At 42.0% G+C, this 24,285-nt stretch overlaps 2 protein-coding genes across 8 annotated transcripts in view; both read left to right on the top strand.

Annotated features, from left to right (window-relative positions):
• Positions 1-8,263: 8,263 nt before the first annotated feature.
• LOC110494253 (cyclic AMP-dependent transcription factor ATF-7) lies at positions 8,264-16,484 on the top strand. 4 transcript variants are annotated; one of them, XM_021569181.2, is made up of 13 exons: positions 8,264-8,364; positions 9,603-9,664; positions 9,801-9,897; positions 10,091-10,218; positions 10,317-10,475; positions 10,739-10,902; positions 10,982-11,075; positions 11,233-11,352; positions 11,565-11,762; positions 12,097-12,156; positions 12,327-12,515; positions 13,085-13,190; positions 14,596-16,484. In XM_021569181.2, the coding sequence occupies exons 2-13, from the start codon at positions 9,617-9,619 to the stop codon at positions 14,826-14,828; spliced, it is 1,596 nt and encodes a 531-aa protein (XP_021424856.1). In that variant the 5' UTR covers positions 8,264-8,364; positions 9,603-9,616; the 3' UTR covers positions 14,829-16,484. The 4 variants fall into 4 exon arrangements, with proteins under 4 accessions (XP_021424856.1, XP_021424855.1, XP_021424860.1 ...); XM_021569180.2 differs by having other exon boundaries at positions 10,091-10,224; XM_021569185.2 differs by having other exon boundaries at positions 10,091-10,224; positions 14,567-14,736.
• Positions 16,485-17,178: 694 nt separating this feature from the next.
• The window catches only part of LOC110493230 (disco-interacting protein 2 homolog B-A), a 79,292-nt gene continuing 72,185 nt past the window's right edge, over positions 17,179-24,285 (top strand). For all 4 annotated transcript variants that reach the window (XM_036950347.1, XM_036950346.1, XM_036950344.1 and 1 more), the window contains exon 1: positions 17,179-17,617. In XM_036950347.1, coding sequence (XP_036806242.1) covers positions 17,533-17,617 — 85 coding nt within the window. In that variant the 5' untranslated portion in view covers positions 17,179-17,532. The remainder of the gene's footprint in view (positions 17,618-24,285) is intronic.

The raw sequence follows: 24,285 nt of genomic DNA, 5'->3' as shown, positions 1-24,285 counted from the left end.
TTAAAATCGATGCATTTCTTTTCATGGTTGACGGAAAATTTTGGTACAGCCTTGCATAAGTACAACATTGAAAACTTTACAATAGTGCATGAATACTTGAGCAGTGCAAATTTGGGGAAGTGTTTGTATAGTCAGACTGATGTAACTGAATTGTTATATTTTTTATCTTCATTTACTCTTTCTTCCATATAGATGGTTAAATGTTTGGCTGTGTATGTCATGGGTAAAGGCTCATAGAGGGAGTAGTCTTCCCTTAGTTTAGGCATTCAGTTATTGAGACACTCACATCCTAGACACTAATGGTGTATGTAACTGGCTGGCTTTTCATGAATTCTACAGTGTTGTACATAGCCATTTAAGAAGAGCAGTTAAAAAAAAAAAAGTTGTGGCTTGCGTAGAAGCTGTACCTATTGTATTAATCTTTACAATTGTATTTCCCAACCTATGTGGTCAAATGCAGGTTCAGCATTGATTATATATACTTTTATTTTATGTCTTGAAAGTCAAATAGAAACCCTTCCACCCCCGATATCTGTTCAGTTCAACATGTTCTATTACCATATCTGTGCAACAGCCTCCCGGGTAGTCTTTCATGCATTTTGGTTGGTTGTATCATGTAGAGTAGGCTAGATGGTATTTCAGAGTAGTAATGGCAGATTTAGTGCAATGGTATCCCAAGCATGAAACTGGTCTCTGGAATTCGATGTATTCCAACTTGCTCATTTAAAATGGCAAAAAATAGGCCTGAATTCTGAAGCAAGTGAACACTCAATTCTCATAAGGCCGTGTCTAGATTTAACAGTTAATTCTGTTTCAGTATTCTGATCATAGTCTGATCATAGTCCTAATCATGGATTTCCGAACGCGTCATGCATCTACGTGTAAAATGTCTGGTGTCCGTATGCCCTTTTCCCGCGCTATATTAAAATGCTAGTATGCGTTCTACGAACGGTGGAATAGGTAAAGTATGACAACACAATTGATGGCTGTAGCTACCAAGCAACGCTAAGGGGATTGCAAACGGGTTAACACTAGCCAAACATTGTTTTCCAAAATATTAGCTAGCTGGCTAGCATTTGAGTCCAGAAAACACGTTCCTTGCGTTTGAGGAACGTATTTCCTCAAGTTAAATTGAAATGGTGCCTCCGTCCCAAAACAAGTTTTCTGGAAACATTTGGGTGGAGGGCTAATGACGTCGATCACTGTATGCGATTTCGGTAGGCTGATTGCGTCAGGATTAGATGGTTATTTTTCCTCGTACATTTCATGTTTAGATTTTCTCTTAGATTTGAATATTTGAATGCATATCCAATTATGTTTGAGATCTGTACATGTCCATTGATTGCTAAAAGTAAACTTGAGAGCATTTGTCGTTCACAGGTCACTTATTTGTATTTTTATTTTGTAAAACATTTTAGGAACTCAGGTGTCTCAATGTACTGTTTAGAGTTAGAATAGTGATTACACAAGGTACAATTTAGACATTTGGTTGGGCATAAGCAGTTTTCCCCTGTCAGTCACTCTTAGCCATGTCAGCAAATACTTTTTAGATTGGTAAATTAGTCTAGCAGGCTATCTAAACTTGTATTAGCACTGACGAAACCCACCAGGCATGCAGGGCACTGATTTTGTTAATCACTCTCACTTGGATCTCATGTTAACATGGCATAAGTCATTGCACAATACAGAATTAGTCTAGCAGGCAATTGGCTTTAACACTGCACAGATTCCTTTCCATCCCATGGCTATATATATATATATATATATATATATATATATATATATATATATATATATATAGATATACAGTGCCTTGCGAAAGTATTCGGCCCCCTTGAACTTTGCGACCTTTTGCCACATTTCAGGCTTCAAACATAAAGATATAAAACTGTATTTTTTTGTGAAGAATCAACAACAAGTGGGACACAATCATGAAGTGGAACGACATTTATTGGATATTTCAAACTTTTTTTAACAAATCAAAAACTGAAAAATTGGGCGTGCAAAATTATTCAGCCCCCTTAAGTTAATACTTTGTAGCGCCACCTTTTGCTGTGATTACAGCTGTAAGTCGCTTGGGGTATGTCTATCAGTTTTGCACATCGAGAGACTGACATTTTTTCCCCATTCCTCCTTGCAAAACAGCTCGAGCTCAGTGAGGTTGGATGGAGAGCATTTGTGAACAGCAATTTTCAGTTCTTTCCACAGATTCTCGATTGGATTCAGGTCTGGACTTTGACTTGGCCATTCTAACACCTGGATATGTTTATTTTTGAACCATTCCATTGTAGATTTTGCTTTATGTTTTGGATCATTGTCTTGTTGGAAGACAAATCTCCGTCCCAGTCTCAGGTCTTTTGCAGACTCCATCAGGTTTTCTTCCAGAATGGTCCTGTATTTGGCTCCATCCATCTTCCCATCAATTTTAACCATCTTCCCTGTCCCTGCTGAAGAAAAGCAGGCCCAAACCATGATGCTGCCACCACCATGTTTGACAGTGGGGATGGTGTGTTCAGTGTGATGAGCTGTGTTGCTTTTACGCCAAACATAACGTTTTGCATTGTTGCCAAAAAGTTCAATTTTGGTTTCATCTGACCAGAGCACCTTCTTCCACATGTTTGGTGTGGCTTGTGGCAAACTTTAAACAACACTTTTTATGGATATCTTTAAGAAATGTCTTTCTTCTTGCCACTCTTCCATAAAGGCCAGATTTGTGCAATATACGACTGATTGTTGTCCTATGGACAGAGTCTCCCACCTCAGCTGTAGATCTCTGCAGTTCATCCAGAGTGATCATGGGCCTCTTGGCTGCATCTCTGATCAGTCTTCTCCTTGTATGAGCTGAAAGTTTAGAGGGACGGCCAGGTCTTGGTAGATTTGCAGTGGTCTGATACTCCTTCCATTTCAATATTATCGCTTGCACAGTGCTCCTTGGGATGTTTAAAGCTTGGGAAATCTTTTTGTATCCAAATCCGGCTTTAAACTTCTTCACAACAGTATCTCGGACCTGCCTGGTGTGTTCCTTGTTCTTCATGATGCTCTCTGCGCTTTTAACGGACCTCTGAGACTATCACAGTGCAGGTGCATTTATACGGAGACTTGATTACACACAGGTGGATTGTATTTATCATCATTAGTCATTTAGGTCAACATTTGATCATTCAGAGATCCTCACTGAACTTCTGGAGAGAGTTTGCTGCACTGAAAGTAAAGGGGCTGAATAATTTTGCACGCCCAATTTTTCAGTTTTTGATTTGTTGAAAAAGTTTGAAATATCCAATAAATGTCGTTCCACTTCATGATTGTGTCCCACTTGTTGTTGATTCTTCACAAAAAAATAGTCTTATATCTTTGTTTGAAGCCTGAAATGTGGCAAAAGGTTGCAAAGTTCAAGGGGGCCGAATACTTTCGCAAGGCACTATATATATTTTTTGACCTTTTATTTATCCAGGCAAGTCAGTTAAGAACAAATTCTTATTTTCAATGACTGCCTAGGAACAGTGGGTTAACTGCCTGTTCAGGGGCAGAACGGCAGATTTGTACCTTGTCGGCTCGGGGGTTTGCGCTTGCAACCTTCCGGTTACTAGTCCAACGCTCTAACCACTAGGCTACCCTGCCGCCCCTATGTTTTATACATTTGCAAAACTCTCTGCCCCATGGCAAAAGGTGTATAATTTAGGAAATGTAACTTTAAAACTAAATTATTTCTCTCTGCTGTCGAGGGAGTGCATCATTCTCACCTAACCAAATTAGGCTTAGGGGCCCCAAAAGGGTGCATCTTTTCATGAGTGTGGGTCCCAGAAAAACAAGATCTAAGTTGGGTCCCAGGCTGAAAAAGTTTAAGAACCCTTGCTTTAGAGTGATATCTTCAAATATAAATGTTAGAGTTGACTAGATGTGGTGGGCATCAATCTTAATATCTGTTCTCTCTATGCTCTTACAAACTCATAATTCATCCTTTTGTGTATGAATGGATTGAACATCTGGACCAAAGTCAAGCAAGCAAAAATGCAATTTTGGGAACTTGCTCAAATCTGTGTGGGAAGTGGCGATCAAATGTTGCTGAAATGGCATTGGCCAGTCATGGCTTGATGAATGTAGTCCTGTTTGAGAGAAGCCACTTCATACTGTAAGTGGTCTGAATGTTCTTGTACCGATTTTGCGCCTAGCAGGCTAGTCTTTAGTCTGGTTTGTGTTAGATGACTGTTGCAATTTTCTTTTTTCTCTTTCTGGTCTGCTGTATTAGTGAGCACATTTAGATTAAATGTTTTGAGAATTCTGCAGTTTGACATTTAAAAATGTATTGTAACTAATGTACTTTTTTTTTGTGGCTTTTTTTCCCCCCCTAAAATGTTTGTAATAGTTGAGTATTCAATGTCTGATTTGAGACTTGGCTAAAGTGAGAATTCAGTGCATTGTCTGGGTGCTAGCAGTGCAGTAACATGTTACCTATGTAATCACTGGGCCTGTTCTGATTTTTATATTTTACATCCATTTAATGGCTAAACTACAAGCAGGTAGTGGTGTTGTGGAATGAAACGCACTAACTTTTGTTTTAAAATCTCCCATGTTGTGTAAAATCATTTTAGATGTCTAAAGAAAATGTGTTTTTAGCCGGCTTCCTGAAGTTATTACAGGAGTAGGGGTTTATTTCTATTTTTACTGTTGATTGTTCTAGCATTTCTCTACTGGGACATGTATTTTTAGGGGGTGCAGGTGGGACATAGTAACAGAAGTGGGGTGTGAGACATTGAATTACTGATTTAGTAGATGTCTGATCAAAAGTTAAAATAAAGTACATGTTTTGGCCTTTCTGATAATGTTTCTGGGTCCTGTGCTTGCAATGATTTTTGCTGTCTGTGTATTTTAAATGTTTGTGCCATGCTCAGTAGTTCTGTGGTCTTATACCAGATGTCTGTATTAAGATGTTTCAGGGTGCTTGTATGACTCTTCACCAGTCCTACTTTGACAGTCCCCTTCATGTCCCCAAAAACATTTTTCAGGCCTAACTAAAATTCCAGTGCCTTCTCCAGTGTTGAGGTTTTCCTTCTCTGCAAAGTAAAAGTAACATGAACACTTTAATTTGGAACACAGCAGGTTTTGTTGGTTTAGTGGACAGACAAAAATACATGGCTCACACTCAGAATTTATACATTAAACTTTTGTGTGTAGGCTGTGTCACAAATGTTAGCGCCTCGCATGACAATGCTGAAATTGTAATACGCTGCTTTAACATAACAGCTCTTTTGAAAACCAGTGAAAAGGTGAAGCAAGTCGGTTGGTGTGAGCAGGAATATATACATACCGGTTTACTGTCGTGAATGTATCATTGCAAACATGTACGAGAATAAACATTTTAAACACCATTGTATTTACTGAATCAAACTAGTGTGGCAATATTGTTTTTGTCATTGTATGAGTGAAGTCCAGAAATATATATTTGCTTGGTGTTTGTCCCAAATGTCACCCTGTTCCCTAGGGCCCTACTCTCAGACTGTCATCAGGTTACAGCCTCCGGTCTTAACCTTTTTGAAAATCAAGAGCCGAGAGAAAAATACCTTAAGACATAAGCACAACATTCACACAACAGCTACAAATACTATGCAAGGTAATGTGTATATAGAAGATAAACATGTCACCAATTAAATATTAATTTAAGTAAATGGACTGATGCCGGTACAAAACTTATCGGACTTGCCACAACTGAATTTCTCCCCAGAGGGAAATTAAGTAATTCTATAGTTTTCCATTTCGGACACATCCTTGGACTCCTTTAGCACTGTGACCTAGGGCTGAAGGTCACACTGGTTCAATCATCAACAAATGCCAAGGCAGTGAGTTGACCTCCCATTCTTTGGATCTTGAATTCCATATAGGTGAGACAGACTGGCTTGTTGTCATATTATACTATTGAATGGCTGCTGTGGAAATAAGATTGTAGAGTACAAATACAGCAGAGAAAATATATGTTTGTGACAGATTTGGTACCATCTGTTGTTGGATAGCTACAGGGCCAGCTCCAGGCATAACTGACAAGCGGTTGCTTAGGGGGCCCCGGACCAATTCATAAAAAAATGCAGTTGTCACTCAGGGTCTCAATTTACTGTTGAGAGTTAGAGTCGTAGAATAAACCATGTGTAATTTGGTTGTGCATCAGCAGTTTCTCTTATGTCAGTCACTGATAGTGCGGAGCGATTAGTGCTTTTTGAGATTGGTTTGGATTCGGTTTGATTCTTTAAAAAATTATCATGATTTTCAATGTTTTATTTTACATTAAATGCATTATCACATTACAATTACAGTGCCTTGCGAAAGTATTCGGCCCCCTTGAACTTCGCGACCTTTTGCCACATTTCAGGCTTCAAACATAAAGATATAAAACTGTATTTGTTTGTGAAGAATCAACAACAAGTGGGACACAATCATGAAGTGGAACGACATTTGTTGGATATTTCAAACTTTTTTAACAAATCAAAAACTGAAAAATTGGGCGTGCAAAATTATTCAGCCCCTTTACTTTCAGTGCAGCAAACTCTCTCCAGAAGTTCAGTGAGGATCTCTGAATGATCCAATGTTGACCTAAATGACTAATGATGATAAATACAATCCACCTGTGTGTAATCAAGTCTCCGTATAAATGCACCTGCACTGTGATAGTCTCAGAGGTCCGTTAAAAGCGCAAAGAGCATCATGAAGAACAAGGAACACACCAGGCAGGTCCGAGATACTGTTGTGAAGAAGTTTAAAGCCGGATTTGGATACAAAAAGATTTCCCAAGCTTTAAACATCCCAAGGAGCACTGTGCAAGCGATAATATTGAAATGGAAGGAGTATCAGACCACTGCAAATCTACCAAGACCTGGCCGTCCCTCTAAACTTTCAGCTCATACAAGGAGAAGACTGATCAGAGATGCAGCCAAGAGGCCCATGATCACTCTGGATGAACTGCTGAGGTGGGAGACTCTGTCCATAGGACAACAATCAGTCGTATATTGCACAAATCTGGCCTTTATGGAAGAGTGGCAAGAAGAAAGCCATTTCTTAAAGATATCCATAAAAAGTGTCGTTTAAAGTTTGCCACAAGCCACCTGGGAGACACACCAAACATGTGGAAGAAGGTGCTCTGGTCAGATGAAACCAAAATGGAACTTTTTGGCAACAATGCAAGATGTTATGTTTGGTGTAAAAGCAACACAGCTCATCACCTTGAACACACCATCCCCACTGTCAAACATGGTGGTGGCAGCATCATGGTTTGGGCCTGCTTTTCTTCAGCAGGGACAGGGAAGATGGTTAAAATTGATGGGAAGATGGATGGAGCCAAATACAGGACCATTCTGGAAGAAAACCTGATGGCGTCAGACCTGAGACTGGGACGGAGATTTGTCTTCCAACAAGACAATGATCCAAAACATAAAGCAAAATCTACAATGGAATGGTTCAAAAATAAACATATCCAGGTGTTAGAATGGCCAAGTCAAAGTCCAGACCTGAATCCAATCAAGAATCTGTGGAAAGAACTGAACTGCTGTTCACAAATGCTCTCCATCCAACCTCACTGAGTTTGAGCTGTTTTGCAAGGAGGAATGGGAAAAAATGTCATTCTCTCGATGTGCAAAACTGATAGAGACATACCCCAAGCGACTTACAGCTGTAATCGCAGCAAAAGGTGGCGCTACAAAGTATTAACTTAAGGGGGCTGAATAATTTTGCACACCCAATTTTTCAGTTTTTGATTTGTTAAAAAGGTTTGAAATATCCAATAAATGTCGTTCCACTTCATGATTGTGTCCCACTTGCTGATTCTTCACAAAGAAATACAGTTTTATATCTTTATGTTTGAAGCCAGAAATGTGGCAAAAGGTCGCAAAGTTCAAGGGGGCCGAATACTTTCGCAAGGCACTGTATTTTAGAATTTAATGGAAATTTCAAAGCCAAAAATATTGAACATTCAACTGCCAACCAAATCTCCTTTAGGGCCCCCAAAAGGTTAGGGCCGGCCCTGAAAGGATTACCATACATAGGGACTGCAATTTTCCACAAATATAAAATATTCTGCCATTATACATATGTGTAGGCTTGCACTTACTTACTTGCATACAACATACAATGTATCATATTATGATGAAAATTTTATGAAAAACACCGTGATTTGTAAATTGCAGGGCTCTCATCATATTTATTTTTTGCCATTTGAGGACACATGCAAACCGCCTCATGTTTACATAATCTCGGATTTTTTACCCCAGTAATCCTGTTACGTAAAAAATTGAACACTTTCACCTCTCGCGCGATTTCAACCCAAAGCAGGCAGCGCAGTGTAGGAGTTCCAGCAGCAGAGAAGAGGAGAGGAAGGGACGTTGGGTGAGTTTGTAAACATTTGACTTGCTCGTGTTCAGATATCAAGAATTTACCAAATAGCCTTTGTCGGGGAACAGGTGTATTGACCGTCTGTCACATTTACCTTCCCCATCCTGAAATACTTATTTGACGCGCCTCGAATTGTGTCAGTGCTTTAACGTTAGCTTTAACGTTAGCCTAGCCAGCTAACATAACGTTAGCTAGCCCGTGTGTTCTGTACAATACCATCTGGCAAGGCGTTAGCTAGCAAGTTTTTAGCTGAAAAAAGGGGAAGGTAAATAAAGCTAGCTAATTTAGCAAAGAGACCACCAAGAAGCCCTTTTAATTCGCTCGGCCGTTATTGCCAATGTTGGTTGTCTGCTGTAACCTTACTGCCTGTACCAAAACATCTCATGTGATGATGATGATGATGGCCTGTCAGATATTGCATAGTGAGGTCCATTCTTCGTCCTGTCTGACATTATGTTGCTAGCTAGCTATATCTAACTTGACGTGCTGTTGTGATCATTGGCCCATAGTTAGCCATCGTGCCCCTTGTTAGCTAACTAACTAGTTAGCAGAGTCTGTTAGGTAGTTTCTGTCTTAGTTGAGACCATATACACATTAAAACCAGGGTTGAGACAGTCGCCAACGGCATGGTGCGTTAATTACGCAGGCAACAGAAACCGTTTACTCCAAACGGATAACGTTTTGCAACGAAAACGAGTTTATATTGGAAAATATTCAGCTTGGTTCCTCCCGGTTTAGTTCCGTTTGCTCCATTTGGTTCTTAAACTGTTTCCGTTGCAAGACGTAATGAATTCACCCCATGTGAACTGCGCTGTTTGTTGACAGTCAGCAGAGAGGAGGCCATTTAGCTAGGACAATAACGTTAGTAACTAAAATACGTATTTTACTATTCAAAAACACTAGCTAGTTAAGACTATCACATTTTGACTTGCCAGCTGGGACATATGTTTAATAACTTTTTGTCACCAAGAAAATTGTTCATGTCAGCAATAATATATTTGTTTGATACTAACGTTAGCATTTTTCGTTTTTCTTCATTGTATTGCTAACAAGGTGCTTTAGTTGGAAATACTGAACATGTAGGCAGTAGGAAATCCTTGTGAATATCTATTTGTTAACCCTAATGTATTAGCCCACACAGCCTGTTTTTATTTTTTAATCTACCAAGATTTTAGAGGCAGAGACAAAATAACACTTTCATTCTCTTCCTCTCCCATACCTTTTCATTGCAGGCTCTTTGTGTGAGATGGGGGACGATCGACCTTTTGTGTGCACCGCCCCAGGCTGTGGACAGGTAGGGTCTAATTTACCCTCCTTTTCTCTTCATCCTTCACTCTCTTTTCCCACTCTCCCTCCTGTCTTTACAGATCTCAGATTTTAGGAGCCATCAGATTACTTTCACCAGTGTCTTGCATTTTCTTTGTGTACAGAGATTTACCAATGAAGACCATCTGTCAGTCCACAAACATAAGCATGAGATGACCCTAAAATTTGGTCCTGCCAGAACTGACTCCGTCATCATCGCAGGTGCTTACCTTTACTATTCCTAGAATTTCTCAATTTGACTGTATGAGAAAATTATGAGAGAAACATTTTTGTCTAGCTATCAAACCAACACCACCCTGTGTGGACAGATGAGCAATCTCTGTTGTTGACAGAGGGGATTTACCTGTACTATGAAGCCTCTAAACCAGTGTCTCCTCTTTCTCTCTACCACCAGACCAGACCCCCACGCCCACCCGCTTCCTGAAGAACTGTGAGGAGGTGGGTCTGTTCAATGAGCTGGCCAGCTCCTTCGAACAGGAGTTCCGGAAGGCCCATGAGGACGACCAGAGGAACAAAAACCCGGTGAGGGTGAGGACGGTGGAGGGGATGGGTTTGGGTTTTAAACATGGGTAGTTTGACCAATTTATTAATGTTGTGTCTGATTGTTGGTCCCTACACAGCTCCCCACCCCTCATCTTCTGGCCCCACCCCTACAGACCCTGTCTGGGGTGAAGGAGGAGGATGAGGGGCCTCTGGAGGTTGACTCCTCCCCCCCAGGCAGTCCTGACTCCACCTCCAGCATGTCAGACAGTAGCAAGGAGCCAATGGGGAGAGGAAAGGTATGTCCTGGGGGCGGGGTGATCAGGTTGTATGGTTGAACAGACGAATCGATGTGTGTTCTTTCCTCTTGTCAAGTTTGCATGGTAACTTGGGTGAGAGAGAGAGTAAGGAACAGTGGTGGCCAGAGAGTAAAGTAATCACTTAACTATGAGGCAAGTAAAGAAGATGTCTACAAAAAGTAGACAATTAGTGGGTGTCTTAGTGGGTTCAGCTCAGCGGCCTGTAGTGGGTTTCTCTGACTGGATGTGATGTGTGTTGACAGGAGACTCTTCCTCCTCCACGGCCAGTGTTGAGCTCCACCCCCACGCCAACCATTGTACGGCCTGGGTCCCTCCCCATTCACCTTGGTTACGACCCCCTGCACCCGACACTGCCGTCGCCGACTTCTGTCATCACACAAACCCCACCCTCCAACAGACAACTGGGGTGATTCTAATCTACCAACATCTGTCTATAATTGTATTCTCTCTTGTCTATTTCATTTATACCAATCTCCTGTTCTCAGCTCTCCGACAGGCTCCTTCCCACTGGTAATGCATCTCCCCAACGGACAGACGGTCCCTCTCCTCCCCAGCCCAAATATGACCTCAGTCATATCTGTGAGAATCAATCACATTTATTTATAATGCCCTTTTTACATCGGCAGTTTTAGTGAAAGTAGTAGATGTCTAATTAACAATAACATACTTGATAATGGCAGATATTGGTAAGTGTTATTTTGTCCTCATATTTAGTCTCTTCTTGTGTAATGTGTAGCTGGCGAGGCCATTTAATATGGTGCCCAACATCCCTGGGATTCCAGGCCCTCCGATTGGTGGGACCAGCAGCGGCTCCTCCTCCCCATCTGGGTATAGTCTACACTCAGAGGCCAAGATGGTGAGAGGCGCATGCACTGGCGGACACACACTACACACCACACACAGAGTTAAGGACCAAATAGCAGTGGGCTACCCGTGGCAGTGGTAGGCAAAGGGAGGCAATGTTACCAGTAACTGTTAATTACCAAAATAACTTGTAGTTTTGCAACCCTAGGAAGGCATGTTGTTGACATCTGTATGGCATTTCTGTGTGTCCATCCCTCTCTGTAGAGGCTGAAGGCGGCGCTGACCCAGCAACAGCATGGCCCGGGGGCTCAGAACGGGGCTGGAGGGGGCACAGGGGGGGTGGGAGAGGGCACAGTGGGGGTGGGAGGGGGGCCAGGGTCCAGCCCCGCTGTCCCCCAGAGACATGAGCAGAGCCAGCAGCCCTCGCAGCATTCTGACACCCCCTCACCTGCACAGCCACAGGTAAAACACATACATACTGATACAATACCTAAGGGTTAGGTGGAATCTGCTAGAGGCAGGGTGGCCTTTATCTCCAGAAATGATAAAAATGCTGGAAAGAACACTGAACCAACTAAAAGCTGCTACAAACCATGTTTTGTAGATGAAATATGCTGGCAACTCTATAAAGGTATCGATAAGAGAACTTCTCTGCAGATTCCGTCTGACCCTATATATTTGGTAATGCATTATCTCATGTCGCTTGCATGTATTTGCGTACATTTTGTGCACAAACAGTGAATACAAAAATGCACAGGCACACTCATGCATATATGATTTACATATACTCACACAGCAAACCAGCAGTGGCTCCTCCTCTCCATTTGGGTATAGTCTACATTCAGAGGACATGATGGTGAGAGGCGTATACACGGGCACACTTTGAAATACACATTCAAATGCACTTTTACACACACACACACAAGCTCACATTCTTGCATTTTCTCTCTCTCTCTCTCTCTCATACACACACTCATGCACACGCACCTAGTCCAAGGTGTATAACACTCTCCCCGGCCTCCCCAGGTATCCCCGGCCCAGCCCACCGGGGGTAGGAGGCGGCGGGGTGCGGAGGCCGACCCAGATGAGAGAAGGCAGCGCTTCCTGGAGAGGAACAGGGCGGCGGCGTCTCGCTGCCGACAGAAACGCAAGGTTTGGGTTGGCTCACTGGAAAGGAAGGCAGAGGACCTGGCTACCATGAACGTCTCTTTGACCGTGAGTCTACTGCACTATGACTGTAACTGGACCTAGACTGTAACTGTCTATTAGAGTCAGTTACAATAGACCATAAAAGGCAATGAGAAGGGCAAAGGCAATGTGTAACTTTTTGGGCGACCTGACCAAATTCACATTGACATATCTATAACTCACATTTCTTTCTCGTTGAAAGCAAGTCTAAGAAGCGGCAGATCTGTTCTATGTGGTTTATTTCTATGCTTCCCATTCTTAAATTTTGTTTTTGTGTCTTCCTTTTGGTTTTGTACACCAGTTGAAAATACAATATTTTGGGTTATGGAAAATATATTTCACAGTGGTTTAGATGGTACAATGATTCTCTACACTATACTTCCTTGTTTTGGTAACTATTAGAATTTTAGCAACCAGGAAATGGCAGAATGATTTCTGCATAGTGCATCTTTAAAACCATGAACCCGTCTAAGCCCTAATATAATTATTGTGCCCATGGGGTTTTGGTGTATGATTGTCAGTGGTTGAGAAGACAAATGTTGTGTGTACATTGTCTTTTGTGTTCATGCCTATATGTGGTGTTCTGTTTCTATCAGAATGAAGTGGGTCTGCTGAGGAACGAGGTGACACAACTGAAACAGCTGCTACTGGCCCACAAAGACTGCCCTGTCACTGCCATGCAGAAGGCGGCTGCCTACTTAGGTAATTAAGACAACATACACTACATGACCAAAAGTATGTGGACACCAACTCGTCGAGCATCTCATTCCAAAATCATGGGCACTAATATTGAGTTGGCCCCCCTTTTGCTGCTATAACAGCCTCCATTCTTCTGGGAAGGCTTTCTACTAGATGTTGGAATATTGCTGTGGGGACTTGCTTCCATTCAGCCTCGAGCATTAGTGAGGTCAGGCACTGATGTTGGGCGATTAGGCTTGGCTCGCAGTCGGTGTTCCAATTCACCCCAAAGGTGTTTGATGAAGTTGAGGTCAGGCCAGTCAAGTTCTTACACACCAATCTCGACAAACCATTTCTGTATGGACTCGCTTTGTGGACTTTGGGCGTTGTCATGCTGAAACAGGAAAGGGTCTTCCCCAAACTGTTGCTAGCTGGAAGCACAGAACCGTCTAGAATGTCATTGAATGCTGTAGCGTTAAGATTTCCCTTCACTGTAGCTAAGGGGCCTAGCCAAAACCATGAAAACAGCCCTAGACCATTATTCTTCTTTCACCAAACTTTACAGTTAGCACTATGCATTGGGGCACGTTCTCCTGGCATCCGCCAAAACCAGATTTGTCTGCCAGATGGTGAAGCGTGATTCATCACTCCAGAGAATGCGTTTCCACTGCTCCAGAGTCCAATGGTGGCAAGCTTTACATCACTCCAGCCGATGCTTGGCATTGCACATGGTGATCTTAGGCTTGTGTGCGGCTGCTTGGCTATGGAAACCTATTTCATGAAGCTCCCGACGAACAGTTATTGTGCTGATGTTGCTTCCAGAGACAGTTTGGAACTTGGCAGTGAGCGTTGCAATTGAGGACGGACAATTTTTACGCGCTACGCGCTTCAGTACTCGCCGGTCTCGTTCTGTGAGCTTGTGTGGCCTACCACTTTGCGGCTGAGCCGTTGTTGCTCCTAAACGTTTCCACTTCACAATAACAACACTTACAGTTGACTGGGGCAGCTCTGGCAGAAATTTGATGAACTGACTTGTTGGAAAGGTGGCGTCCTATGACGGTGCCACGTTGAAAGGCACTGGGCTCTTCAGTAAGGCCATTCTACTGCCATTGTTTGCCTACGGAGAGTGCATGGCTGTGTGTTCGATTTTATACACTTGTCAGCAACGGGTGTGGCTGAAATAGCCAAATCCACTAATTTGAAGTATGTCCACATACTTTTGTGTATATATAGTATACATGAATCAACTATCAATCACACAAGTCTGTCATTCACTCCATCTGTTTGATTTTTAATTTAGCCTCATTTATCTGTCCCCAATCAACTTGTACATCCATTCACCTACCTACCGATCCAACTCATCCATCTAATCTATTGCTTGCCTGTCACCTCTCTTTAAGGGTGAATGTTTCTCTCTCTCTCTCTGTAGCTGCAGGAGGAGAGGAGAGCTCCAGGGATCCCCCCTCCGAGCCTACGGGCTCCACAGCCTTGGCCATCCAGCACGGGCCTTCGGCCCCTGTCCCCAGCCCTGGTGCCATCACCGTCAACGGGCTGAGCGTATGCGCGGCTGAGGCAGTGGCCATGTCGGTCCTGGCCGGGATGGGGGCGGCCCACCAGGGAGGGGTCCTCATGGCGCCACAGCCTCAGCCCGCCCCCAGATGATGCGCAGGGAGCCAATAAGAACATTAGGAGGCCGGACTGGTACAATTATGTGAGAGATTGAAAGGGACCTGATTTGAAATCTGAAATCCCACCAGTTGATAATAGAAGGGGTGGGGTGAGAAGTACTGTCTCCAACCTATGCTCAGACCTTGGATACAGTGGCAGCCAGGAAAGGATGTTGGGAGTTGACATCCTGTCAAAGCCACACAAACCCCCCACCCTACCCCCCAAACACACACACATGCTCGCTCACAGCCAATGATAATCACTGAACATACCGAGTCGTCCCGCCCCTTTTGCCCCTTTTCTGATGGATCCCTGCTTGGAAGCACTGTCATTGCGTATGTACATACTCACACCCCGTGACATACACACACTCGATCACTGAATGTAGTGTGTTTTTGTCTATTTGCAACTCTCCCCTGTCTACAGTGTAAATCTCTCCTTACATATTTATCTTCTTCATGCAGCTGTTAATCCATGGGGAAACTCTTTTTAGGGCTGAATAAGCGTGAGATATTGTTTTCCCTTTGTCATGGAGTGAGCCAAAGTTTGAGTATATTCAATGTCTGGCCTTTTTAAAAATGTATTATTTTTTTTTTTTTTATAGGAATTCTGCATTCTGACAATGTGTATGAAACCCTTATTGACTGCATGGATATTAGAGGAGACTGATGAAGACCACTGTCTGTGTGCTGGTGTCTGCTCATATTATTGCTGGTTTTTATCATACTGCTTTTCTCTCCCACTTTTTAAAGTGATATCAAATGACTGATGCAAACAATGACAATGTCCTAATATAACACTTGAAATGGTTAGGTTTTAGATTATACTTTATGTAGTAATCAACAAACTTTTCATTAGATTTATAAATCATTTACCCAGGCTAAGTTGAGGAAAAAGTAGTGCAATATATTTTTATATTCAAAACAAATATTAATGTTCCTGCATTTAGCTAAAATGTGTGTAGTGAATACAGTGGTAGAATGGTTTGTTCTAATTCAATGAAAACCAATTACATTCTAAATGATAAGAGAAAATGTAAACCTACAACATATTCTTGAATGCAAATCTCGATTAGGGGACGTCTATTAAGAGAAAATGTAAACCTACGACATATTCTTGAATGCAAATCTCCATAAGGGGACGTCTATATGAAGATCATGTCCTACTCTCGGGTTAAAGATCATGTCCTACTCTCGGGTGCTTTCCAACATTTAAAAAACTATACTGTCTTTTGGAGTATATCACTTTTGTAGGACACGTCACTGAAATATTTGTTATGAAATGTCATTGAGTGATGTCTTTTTTTTTTCTTCACATTTTGTGTTGAGGAATACCTTGTTTGTTTCATCTTTTTTTAACATGTCAATGCTCTATTCATCATTTTGTTATTGCTGTAACTGAACCCTGCGTCACGTTACCTTTCCCCTCGTGTTCTGTCAAGAGGATGGATATGTCTGTCTTCAACAGTGAACCCAGGGTGTAACCTCCCACAAACTATTATGGAATTTGTCTCCAATCCGTCGAGAGGGTGTTTTTGCCCAAAATAATTACACCTCAAGGCGGGGGAAATTTAACTTGTGTATAGTCTCAACTAATAAAAGATCTCCGGCAAAATAAATAAGTTACTGGCAACAAGGGGTTTAGGTTAATCTTTTTCATGCTTAGTATCTAAGTGCCTATCCCCTTGGTATAGAGCTCCATGACAGTAGGAGCAGAAGCTGTCTGATGTGCTCAGGGATTATAGGATGGGCTGGTGGCATACGTGTACACAATAAGCACAGGAAACGAGAAGGCTTCTGTATGTCAGAGAGCGAGATAGACCCTGCGTGTGACTATAGAGCGTAAGGGGAGAATCCTAACTTCCACTAAATAGATTTTTCACTAAGTCTCCCACTGACATGAATGCATGACTAAGTGAAAATTGACTTGTGGAATTTAGAATTAGCCTCTAAAATTGTGTTCCAGACATTTGTGTGATGTTAGTATGTTCATCTTGTCATGAAATTGCAATAGTTGACTGACCGATATTATGGACCATAGTTTCATAAACAGTAGCCCAGTGTGTGTTCAGTCAGTGATGTGTGAAATGCTCATAAACATTCATTTTCCATACAGCAGGATTCACCAACTGGTGGGCCGAATTTAAAATGTGGGTGGTTTTATTTGGCCCCAAAAGTTTTTTTGATTGTTCTTAGTCTGACATAAAAGACTAAAAACACCAGGAAATCAGCTCCAGTGATTTTAATTTAAGAAATCTGTTCCCACGCATAATAGAGACACGTGATTGTATACAAATGTAAGCAATGTTTGAAATTATTGTTTTAGTCAAACATCTATTTGGGTTTATTGCTGGCAATTTGCAGTCTACAAATGATTTGTAATTATGTTCCGGCCCCTCACCAATCGCTCAAGAAAATATAGTTAGTTGATGGCTGAATCTAGTTGATGATCCCTGCCATACAGTAACGCCAGGGGGAGCAGGCAGTCTATTGATTAATTTCATGCTCCAGTCACAACCATTAACATCAGACATGGTCATGTGACAGATTCCTTTGGTGAGTTGTTCATTGCTCACAGTTATGGCGGTGTTAGGGAGTCGAAAGGATGGAGTACTGTCTTGATTTTTGCTTTTCTCGTTGATTCAGGAACTTGTCACCACTTTTAATTTCTTAACATTCTACGTTTTATTCCTGCAACGATGGCGGACCGAGGCGTGGATATGTTGGCACTACCGAAAGAGGTTAAGGACCAATTGGCGGAGTTGGATTTGGAACTGTCCGAAGGTAAGGATTTTAGACAGGGGAAAGAGAAATAGGTGTTGTGTCCCGTAAACGCTCCTACGTGTGTGTCCCAGATAAAAACAACAATCACCCGTCCGCTGTCAGTGGTGAGAACTGCAGTCTATAACCGGGCAAGCACGACTCCCTCCCCCTGCTATGTTGCCGCGGAGGATAAAAACACTGACCTATTTTCATTTGATTAGCTACTATAGTTAATGTAATCAAAATACCATCGTTATTATTTTCGCCTATAATGGCATAGTGTTTTTGAGAAATTAGGATATAGAGAGATGACAATTTTATTGGATAAGGCTTTTGATGTATTAACTATGATACTATGTATAGCTTATGACTGGATTTTTTAAACAAGGTTTTTTGTTTATTTATACTTTACATAATACTTACCATCAGAAGTAACCATAGCTCTCAACATGAACACAATCTTCCAGTTTGTTTTGCAGAGTCAGTGCATTTTTCTGTAGTAGCTAGGATAAAAATTGCCTTCATGTAATTTAGTGTCAAAAAGGAGATCATAGAGGTTTTCCTCTTGTCAGAAATTAGGTCAAGGCTCTCTTCCTCATCACATACTTATTGTGTCTGTTTCTCAAGCGATAGTGCTGTTGAAATTATGCTGCACGTTCTATAGACCTACACGGCTGTCGACTGCTAAACTCTCTTGTTAATGTGGGAATTCAGCGTTTGCCTTGTTTTGACTAAAATTAAAAAATAAATAATATGGTGTTATGCAAGTCTCCTCCTTGGTGGGTGAATCACAGTATTAATGGATCTGTGCCATGCGGTTCAAAGCACCCCGGGGTGCATGAGTAATGTAATGTTTCAGCTTTGCAGAGGAAGGAGAGAGAACTGTATGTGATGGAAAAGTAGAGTTACCATTGGTGACTGACTTAATGAAGTCAATTCTCTCCCTGAATCTGCTCCCCTGTCCCCACTGTGTGAACATCGAATAATAGTACAGTTTCACACTGTGCCTATTGAGCTCTTCACAGCTTACCGCTGAAACTCATGACTCATCATGGATTCCGACTGTCCAGGTCTCACCCAGACACAGTTGGATGATTGAAACTGAAACAGGAGACCAGGTGTGGAGAAACATTTTCAGTCATTTTCCAAGGCCTCCATACTATTCTGCCACCACCAGACCTTTGGCTGTGGGTCCTGGCACTTGGGATTTTCCATAATTCCAAAATTTGTTTTATTTGATACTAAAAAAGTTACTTTTGTCACTACTCACCTGTAATAATCATTCAAGAGTTGCTTTCTGAAACGTCTCAATGAAAGGACATTAGCCTAACAAGAGAATCATAGTAGAATCAAATAGCCTGTGCACATCATCAAACACAGCCCCCCTGGGATACAGCCACAAAGATGGCCTCTCAGTGGTTACAAACTAATCAAAACAACTCCCTCAAAACAACATGGTCTCAGAGCATTTCGTATTAGTCTGTATGTAAATCCGAGACACTCCATTTAGAATGGTATCTATTCATTTGTGGATGTCCATCATCCATTTCGTACGATGTGTTACGAATTGCAGTTCGTACGATGTGTTCCCGAAAGGCAATTTGCACGATATGTTACGAATTACAAAATGTACAATATGTTACTAATTCCAATTTGTTGTGACTAACGTTAGCTAGGTAGCTAACATTAATGTTAGCTAGCTCTAGGGGTTAGGGTTAACTAACATGCTAAGTAGTTGCAAATGAGCTAAAAAATAGTAAGTCGTTTCAAAGTTGCTAATTATCTAAAATGCTAAAGTTCTCCGTGATGAGATCCAAACACGCAACCTTTTGGTTGCTAGACGTCCATGTTATAGGCCAACCCATTCACCCCGACCAACCACCCTCCTTCTGTTTTTGCCTTAAGTAACCTATCTTATGTAACCAAACCAAACGTAACATATCATTCTAATTTGAGTGTCCCAGATTTACGTTTACTATGTTGCGTCTAGCTGTTACTGAGACCAGTCTGCTCAAAAAGATGTGTGAAATCTATTTTACATTGATCAAATCAATTAGATTGGGCTGTTTAATATGTCACAGGGCACTTCTGAAAAAGTCTGAGTGATGGAGAAGCCTTAATTCACTGTTACAAATGGTGGGTGAACTCACTTCTACTTGTGGTCTCGTTTAATAATAGACAGCAATTAACAGTTTGGTTAGTGACGGTTCGGAGTAGTGCTGCTCTCCTTAGGATCTCACACACAGATGGAGAGAGAGGTACTCCTGTCTGTTTTCTATCTATTAATAATAATGGCATGCTATATAAACAGATGTACTGCATAAACAGACTGTCTCTAGTTTTCTGCTGTGAGTGCAAATGTTTGAGTGTCGTTGTGTGGCATACACTGGTTTTTATTTGTTTTATTGATAGTTTTTTTTTTGTTGCTTTAGTGACTGAAGAGCTCAGCAGTAGTAGGCCTATACAACTCTACTACTCAACTGTAAATGCCAGCTTGCTGTATGCTTATTTGTCTGTTGTCCTCGGACATTTAGAGCAGTAGTTAACTACCTCTGATAAGACCTACCAGCTCCTCGTGTAGGCCTATCACTTGACAATCTCTGTAGTTACATTAACAGACAGTGTAGGCTTATTAAAATGTAGCCTAGATACATGTTTATTAGGATACATTGTACTTTGAGTGATGAGTGTTGAAATGGCCTGTTGTTGTGGTGTTATGGCTCAAGTTTGAGGTGTTTGTTTATTCCCGCCCATCAGCCCTGTAGCTCTCAGCTAGTCCACTGACTCCTCACACACATAATCCATTTTGAGCCCCAGCAGCACTTAACACCCAACGATTGATTCACCACAAAGAGAAGCCTGTCTCATTATTCCAGCCACACTGAGCTATGACCAGATGGCCAGACCGGAGTAGCCATGTTTGTAGTTCCATCAGCCTGCTGGTGGTTGTAGTTTAACTGTAGCTAGTATCATACAGTTGGTTCAGTTGAGACTCGAGTCAGTAAAGGCTTCAGTAGCACAACAACTCAATAGAAACTCAAAACCCCCAGTGTGGCCATCATTCAACTGAAAGTCTCTGTCACAGTGGCGAACAACAGTCTTTTTATTTTATTTTTCCTCCACCTTTATTTAACCAGGTAGGCCAGTTGAGAACCAGTTTTCATTTACAACTGTGACCTGGCCGACATAAAGCAAAGCAGTGCAACACAAACAACACAGTTACACATGGGATAAACAAACGTACAGTCAATAACACAATAGAAAAAAAAAATATCAAAGCTGTTGCTGTAAACACTGCCTACTCTCTCTATCTATCTTTTGGGAAGTACTTTATCAGTATTATGCACCAAAACACATCATCTATTTTAATGGACTGCCAGTACATTTCCATTTATATGGAGTAGTAGCAGTCTATCCGGAGTCTTCTTAATGTTTCTCATGCATATCCTTTACATTTCTAACAATCAGCCCATTGTTGTCACTTTGTCCCAAAGACGGGACTCCCATGGCAACAAATATAGGAAATATGCACCATTGCAGTGGTGGTGGATTATGTGCGTGTTTGCGCGCGTGTGTGTGCGTGCGTGTGCGTATTAAAGGGATACTTCGCAGATACCTATAGACTTCCAGTTATTGCTCTAACGCTAGTTAGCATTGGCTTGCGAAACTACATCGTACTTCCTTTACACTGGACACAGAGACATGAAAATGGTATTTATCTGACACTGGGAAGTAGATAAAGGGCCTCATTGCCAAAATCCTGAATTATCCCTTTAAGGTCTCCCCTACACCCAGCTCTAACCCCGGCGACTGTGGGGACACAATGGTAGCCATTGAGAGGATCAAAGCCATGCTGGCTGGAAGCTCGGCTGGAATTCAAAATGCTCAACCACAACCCTTTATGTGTTTTAAGCTGCTAAAATGAACTGTGTGTGAAAGTAAGCTAGCTGTACAGTTACTGTAAATATGACTACTTCACTCTCTCTCACTCTCTCACACACACACACACACACACACAATGTGTGCCCCTTTGCCTGGTTTTTGTGTCTCCTGCCTTGTCTCCAAGGTCTGTGTGTATAGTGTGGTGTAATGCTCTGATAAGAGCTGAGTGAATGGGATTCCCTTTGCTTTGCTCTGAGCCCTGTCTCAGTGTGGACTATAGTGACTTGTGAGTGTTTGTCCAGTCGTGTGTTTGTGTGTGTGTACTGTCTGTTGATGTGGGGAGGAGAGGCAGGTTTTTCAGCACAGCAGCCTGTTCAGTGCTGAGTGGAGAAGGGGAGAAAAAGAGAGAGAGACAGTTGGGGGAGAGAGAAAGAGAGATTACGGTCGTGTCTGCGTCTCCCAATCTAGGTCACAGAGCATCAGGAGGCAACACGCCTGGCTCATTTAGCCCTCGGAGTCACAGTGGACCAGTACTGCTGCTGGGGATTTCTCTATCTCGCTCACTCTCTCACTTTCTCTCTCTTGTGCTCTCTGTTGCTTACATTCTCGGACACTCATTCTTCTATCACTCACTCATCCTCTCTCTCTCTCTGACGCCCGGTCGCTTGTTTTCTATCTCGCTTAACCCTCTCTCTCCCACTGTCTATCCATGGCTCTGTCGCTCATTCCCTCTCTCTCTGTCTATCTCTACATCTGATATGCTTTCTCTATGGCTCTCTCCTTTCTCAGCCTTTCTCTCCTTCCTACCCTTGCACTTCATCACCATAAACAAGGCAGTGTAGAATGGGGACTATGTGTATGTGTATGTGTACGTTGGGGATTGTAGCCAAAATGTAGCTTCTGCGTCAGTGTCCTATACACACAGGGCAGGAAGATGCTTCAGCCTATCCATTGAAAAGCTCATTAACTGTAACTGAGGGGCTGTGCACTGATCTCCGACCATAGTTAAAGGTCAGTAATGACCAATAGAGAAGGAAGCACAGATTCAGTGTCATTTACAACATTAACAATGTCTACACTTTATTTCTGATAAATCTGATGTTATTTTAATAGACAAAAAATGTGCTTTTCTTTAAAAAAGAAGGACATTTCTACGTGACCCTAAACTTTTGAATATAGTGTAATAATAATCAATAATTTTGCTCTTTATTTAACCATCTTACATATAAAATATTACTTGTTCATCGAAAATTGTGAATAACTCACCACATGTTAATGAGAAGGGTGTGCTTGAAAGGATGCACATAACTCTACAATGTTGGGTTGTGTTGGAGAGGGTCTGTCTTAAATAATTTTCCACACACAGCCTGTGCCTATATTTAGTTTTCATGCTAGTGAGGGCCGAGAATTCACTCTCACATAGGTACGTGCTTTCAAAGGGCACCAGTGAGACACTGTCTCTTATATTTTCCAACGGGGCTATACATTCGGGTGAGGTTTTTGTCTCGCTGAGTAGCCTCATTTCACTGCCAAAAATACAATTTGAGAGTGCCCTGACCCTAGTGCTAGAGGGGGTACACAGCTGGAGGTTGAATGTTTTAAGGGGTACGGGACTATAAAAAGTTTGGGAACCACTGTAATAATAGATGAAGAGACCTGCTTCCCAATCCTCCACCCCCAGACAGAAAGATCAACCGCTGGCACGGCCCATTGGGGATTATAGTCAGACAGTCTTGCCTGAGGAGTGGGCACTGATGATACACACACACACACACACACACACACTACAGCTCTGGGGTGGTGGGAGGCTTGGACACCACATGCACAGGGTTGCCATGGACACAGAGGATCCCCCCTCTATCTTGGGTATGTTTTTTTATAAAGCATAAACCCCGGAAGATTACAACGCCCGTAAGCCACATTGACAGCCAAAACCACAGTAACACAATCCAAAGGGCTGCTAAGCTTTTAAAGCTATTATTATTATAGAAGAAGCATATGACAATCACAGTAGGGAGAGAAAGTGTTATCTTAAGAACAGATACACAATCAGCTCTTCTCACCCTCGAACTCAACCTAAACTATTATGAGATACAGAGCTAAAACAAAATTCTATGAGGCCTAAACTAAGGAGCCTATCTACTCCACACACCCACATGATCACAAGGAAATGGAAATCATTTAACTTAATTTGAGCCATGGAAGTAGGCGAGGAAGGGGGTCGAAAAAAACACTCCTGGGTTCCCTAAGGATGTAAAGGGCCAGACACACCGAGAAATCTGATTGCCGATAGGTACTGAGCGCCTCTGCCCAGAGTGTTAGCAGTTAACTTTTTGTTGTTCACATATAACAGTTTTAATTCCGATTTTCTACGTTTAAATACTCCAGGCCACAAGGTGGCAGTAGCTTGTTGGGCTTGTGCCTGCTGTAGCTAATGTAAGCTAACTGGCAAGCTGCGCTAATGTTGTTGCTAGCTAGAATTTGTAATAAGCTCTTGTTGATACTAACCAGTTGGCCACAGCTAGATAACTAGCATAGCTAGCAACATTAGAATTGTATCACAGTGGATTCATTTTTGAATGAAGCAGCTGTCTGTTAGCTGTTGAGAGTCGGTGGAGTAGCTAGTTAGTAGCTATGGTGTGCTAACATTAGCTAGCCAGCTAACTGGCACTGACAGTATGGGCTAAAGGGAATTAAATGATTTCTTCATGATCTTGCTAGATAGCTAGCTTGGTAAAAAGCAGTGTTATGTAGTGTTATGTGCTTTGTGCTTCACTTACATCCCATTATTTTCATATGAAGTGTTT

This window comes from Oncorhynchus mykiss, chromosome 17, assembly GCF_013265735.2.
Source record: "Oncorhynchus mykiss isolate Arlee chromosome 17, USDA_OmykA_1.1, whole genome shotgun sequence".
In the NCBI taxonomy this organism is placed as follows: domain Eukaryota; kingdom Metazoa; phylum Chordata; class Actinopteri; order Salmoniformes; family Salmonidae; genus Oncorhynchus; species Oncorhynchus mykiss.
Note: the sequence above shows the minus strand (reverse complement) of the source record. Positions and strands in the feature narration are given on the sequence as shown.

Bases quoted from the DNA above. Each gene is read 5' to 3' on its own strand.
- LOC110494253 (XM_021569180.2), top strand. From the start codon at position 9,617: ATGGGGGACGATCGACCTTTTGTGTGCACCGCCCCAGGCTGTGGACAG. The intron at 11,076-11,232 runs GTGAGAATCAAT...TGTAATGTGTAG, and splicing joins ATATGACCTCAGTCATATCT to CTGGCGAGGCCATTTAATAT. The intron at 11,353-11,564 runs GTGAGAGGCGCA...CCCTCTCTGTAG, and splicing joins TACACTCAGAGGCCAAGATG to AGGCTGAAGGCGGCGCTGAC.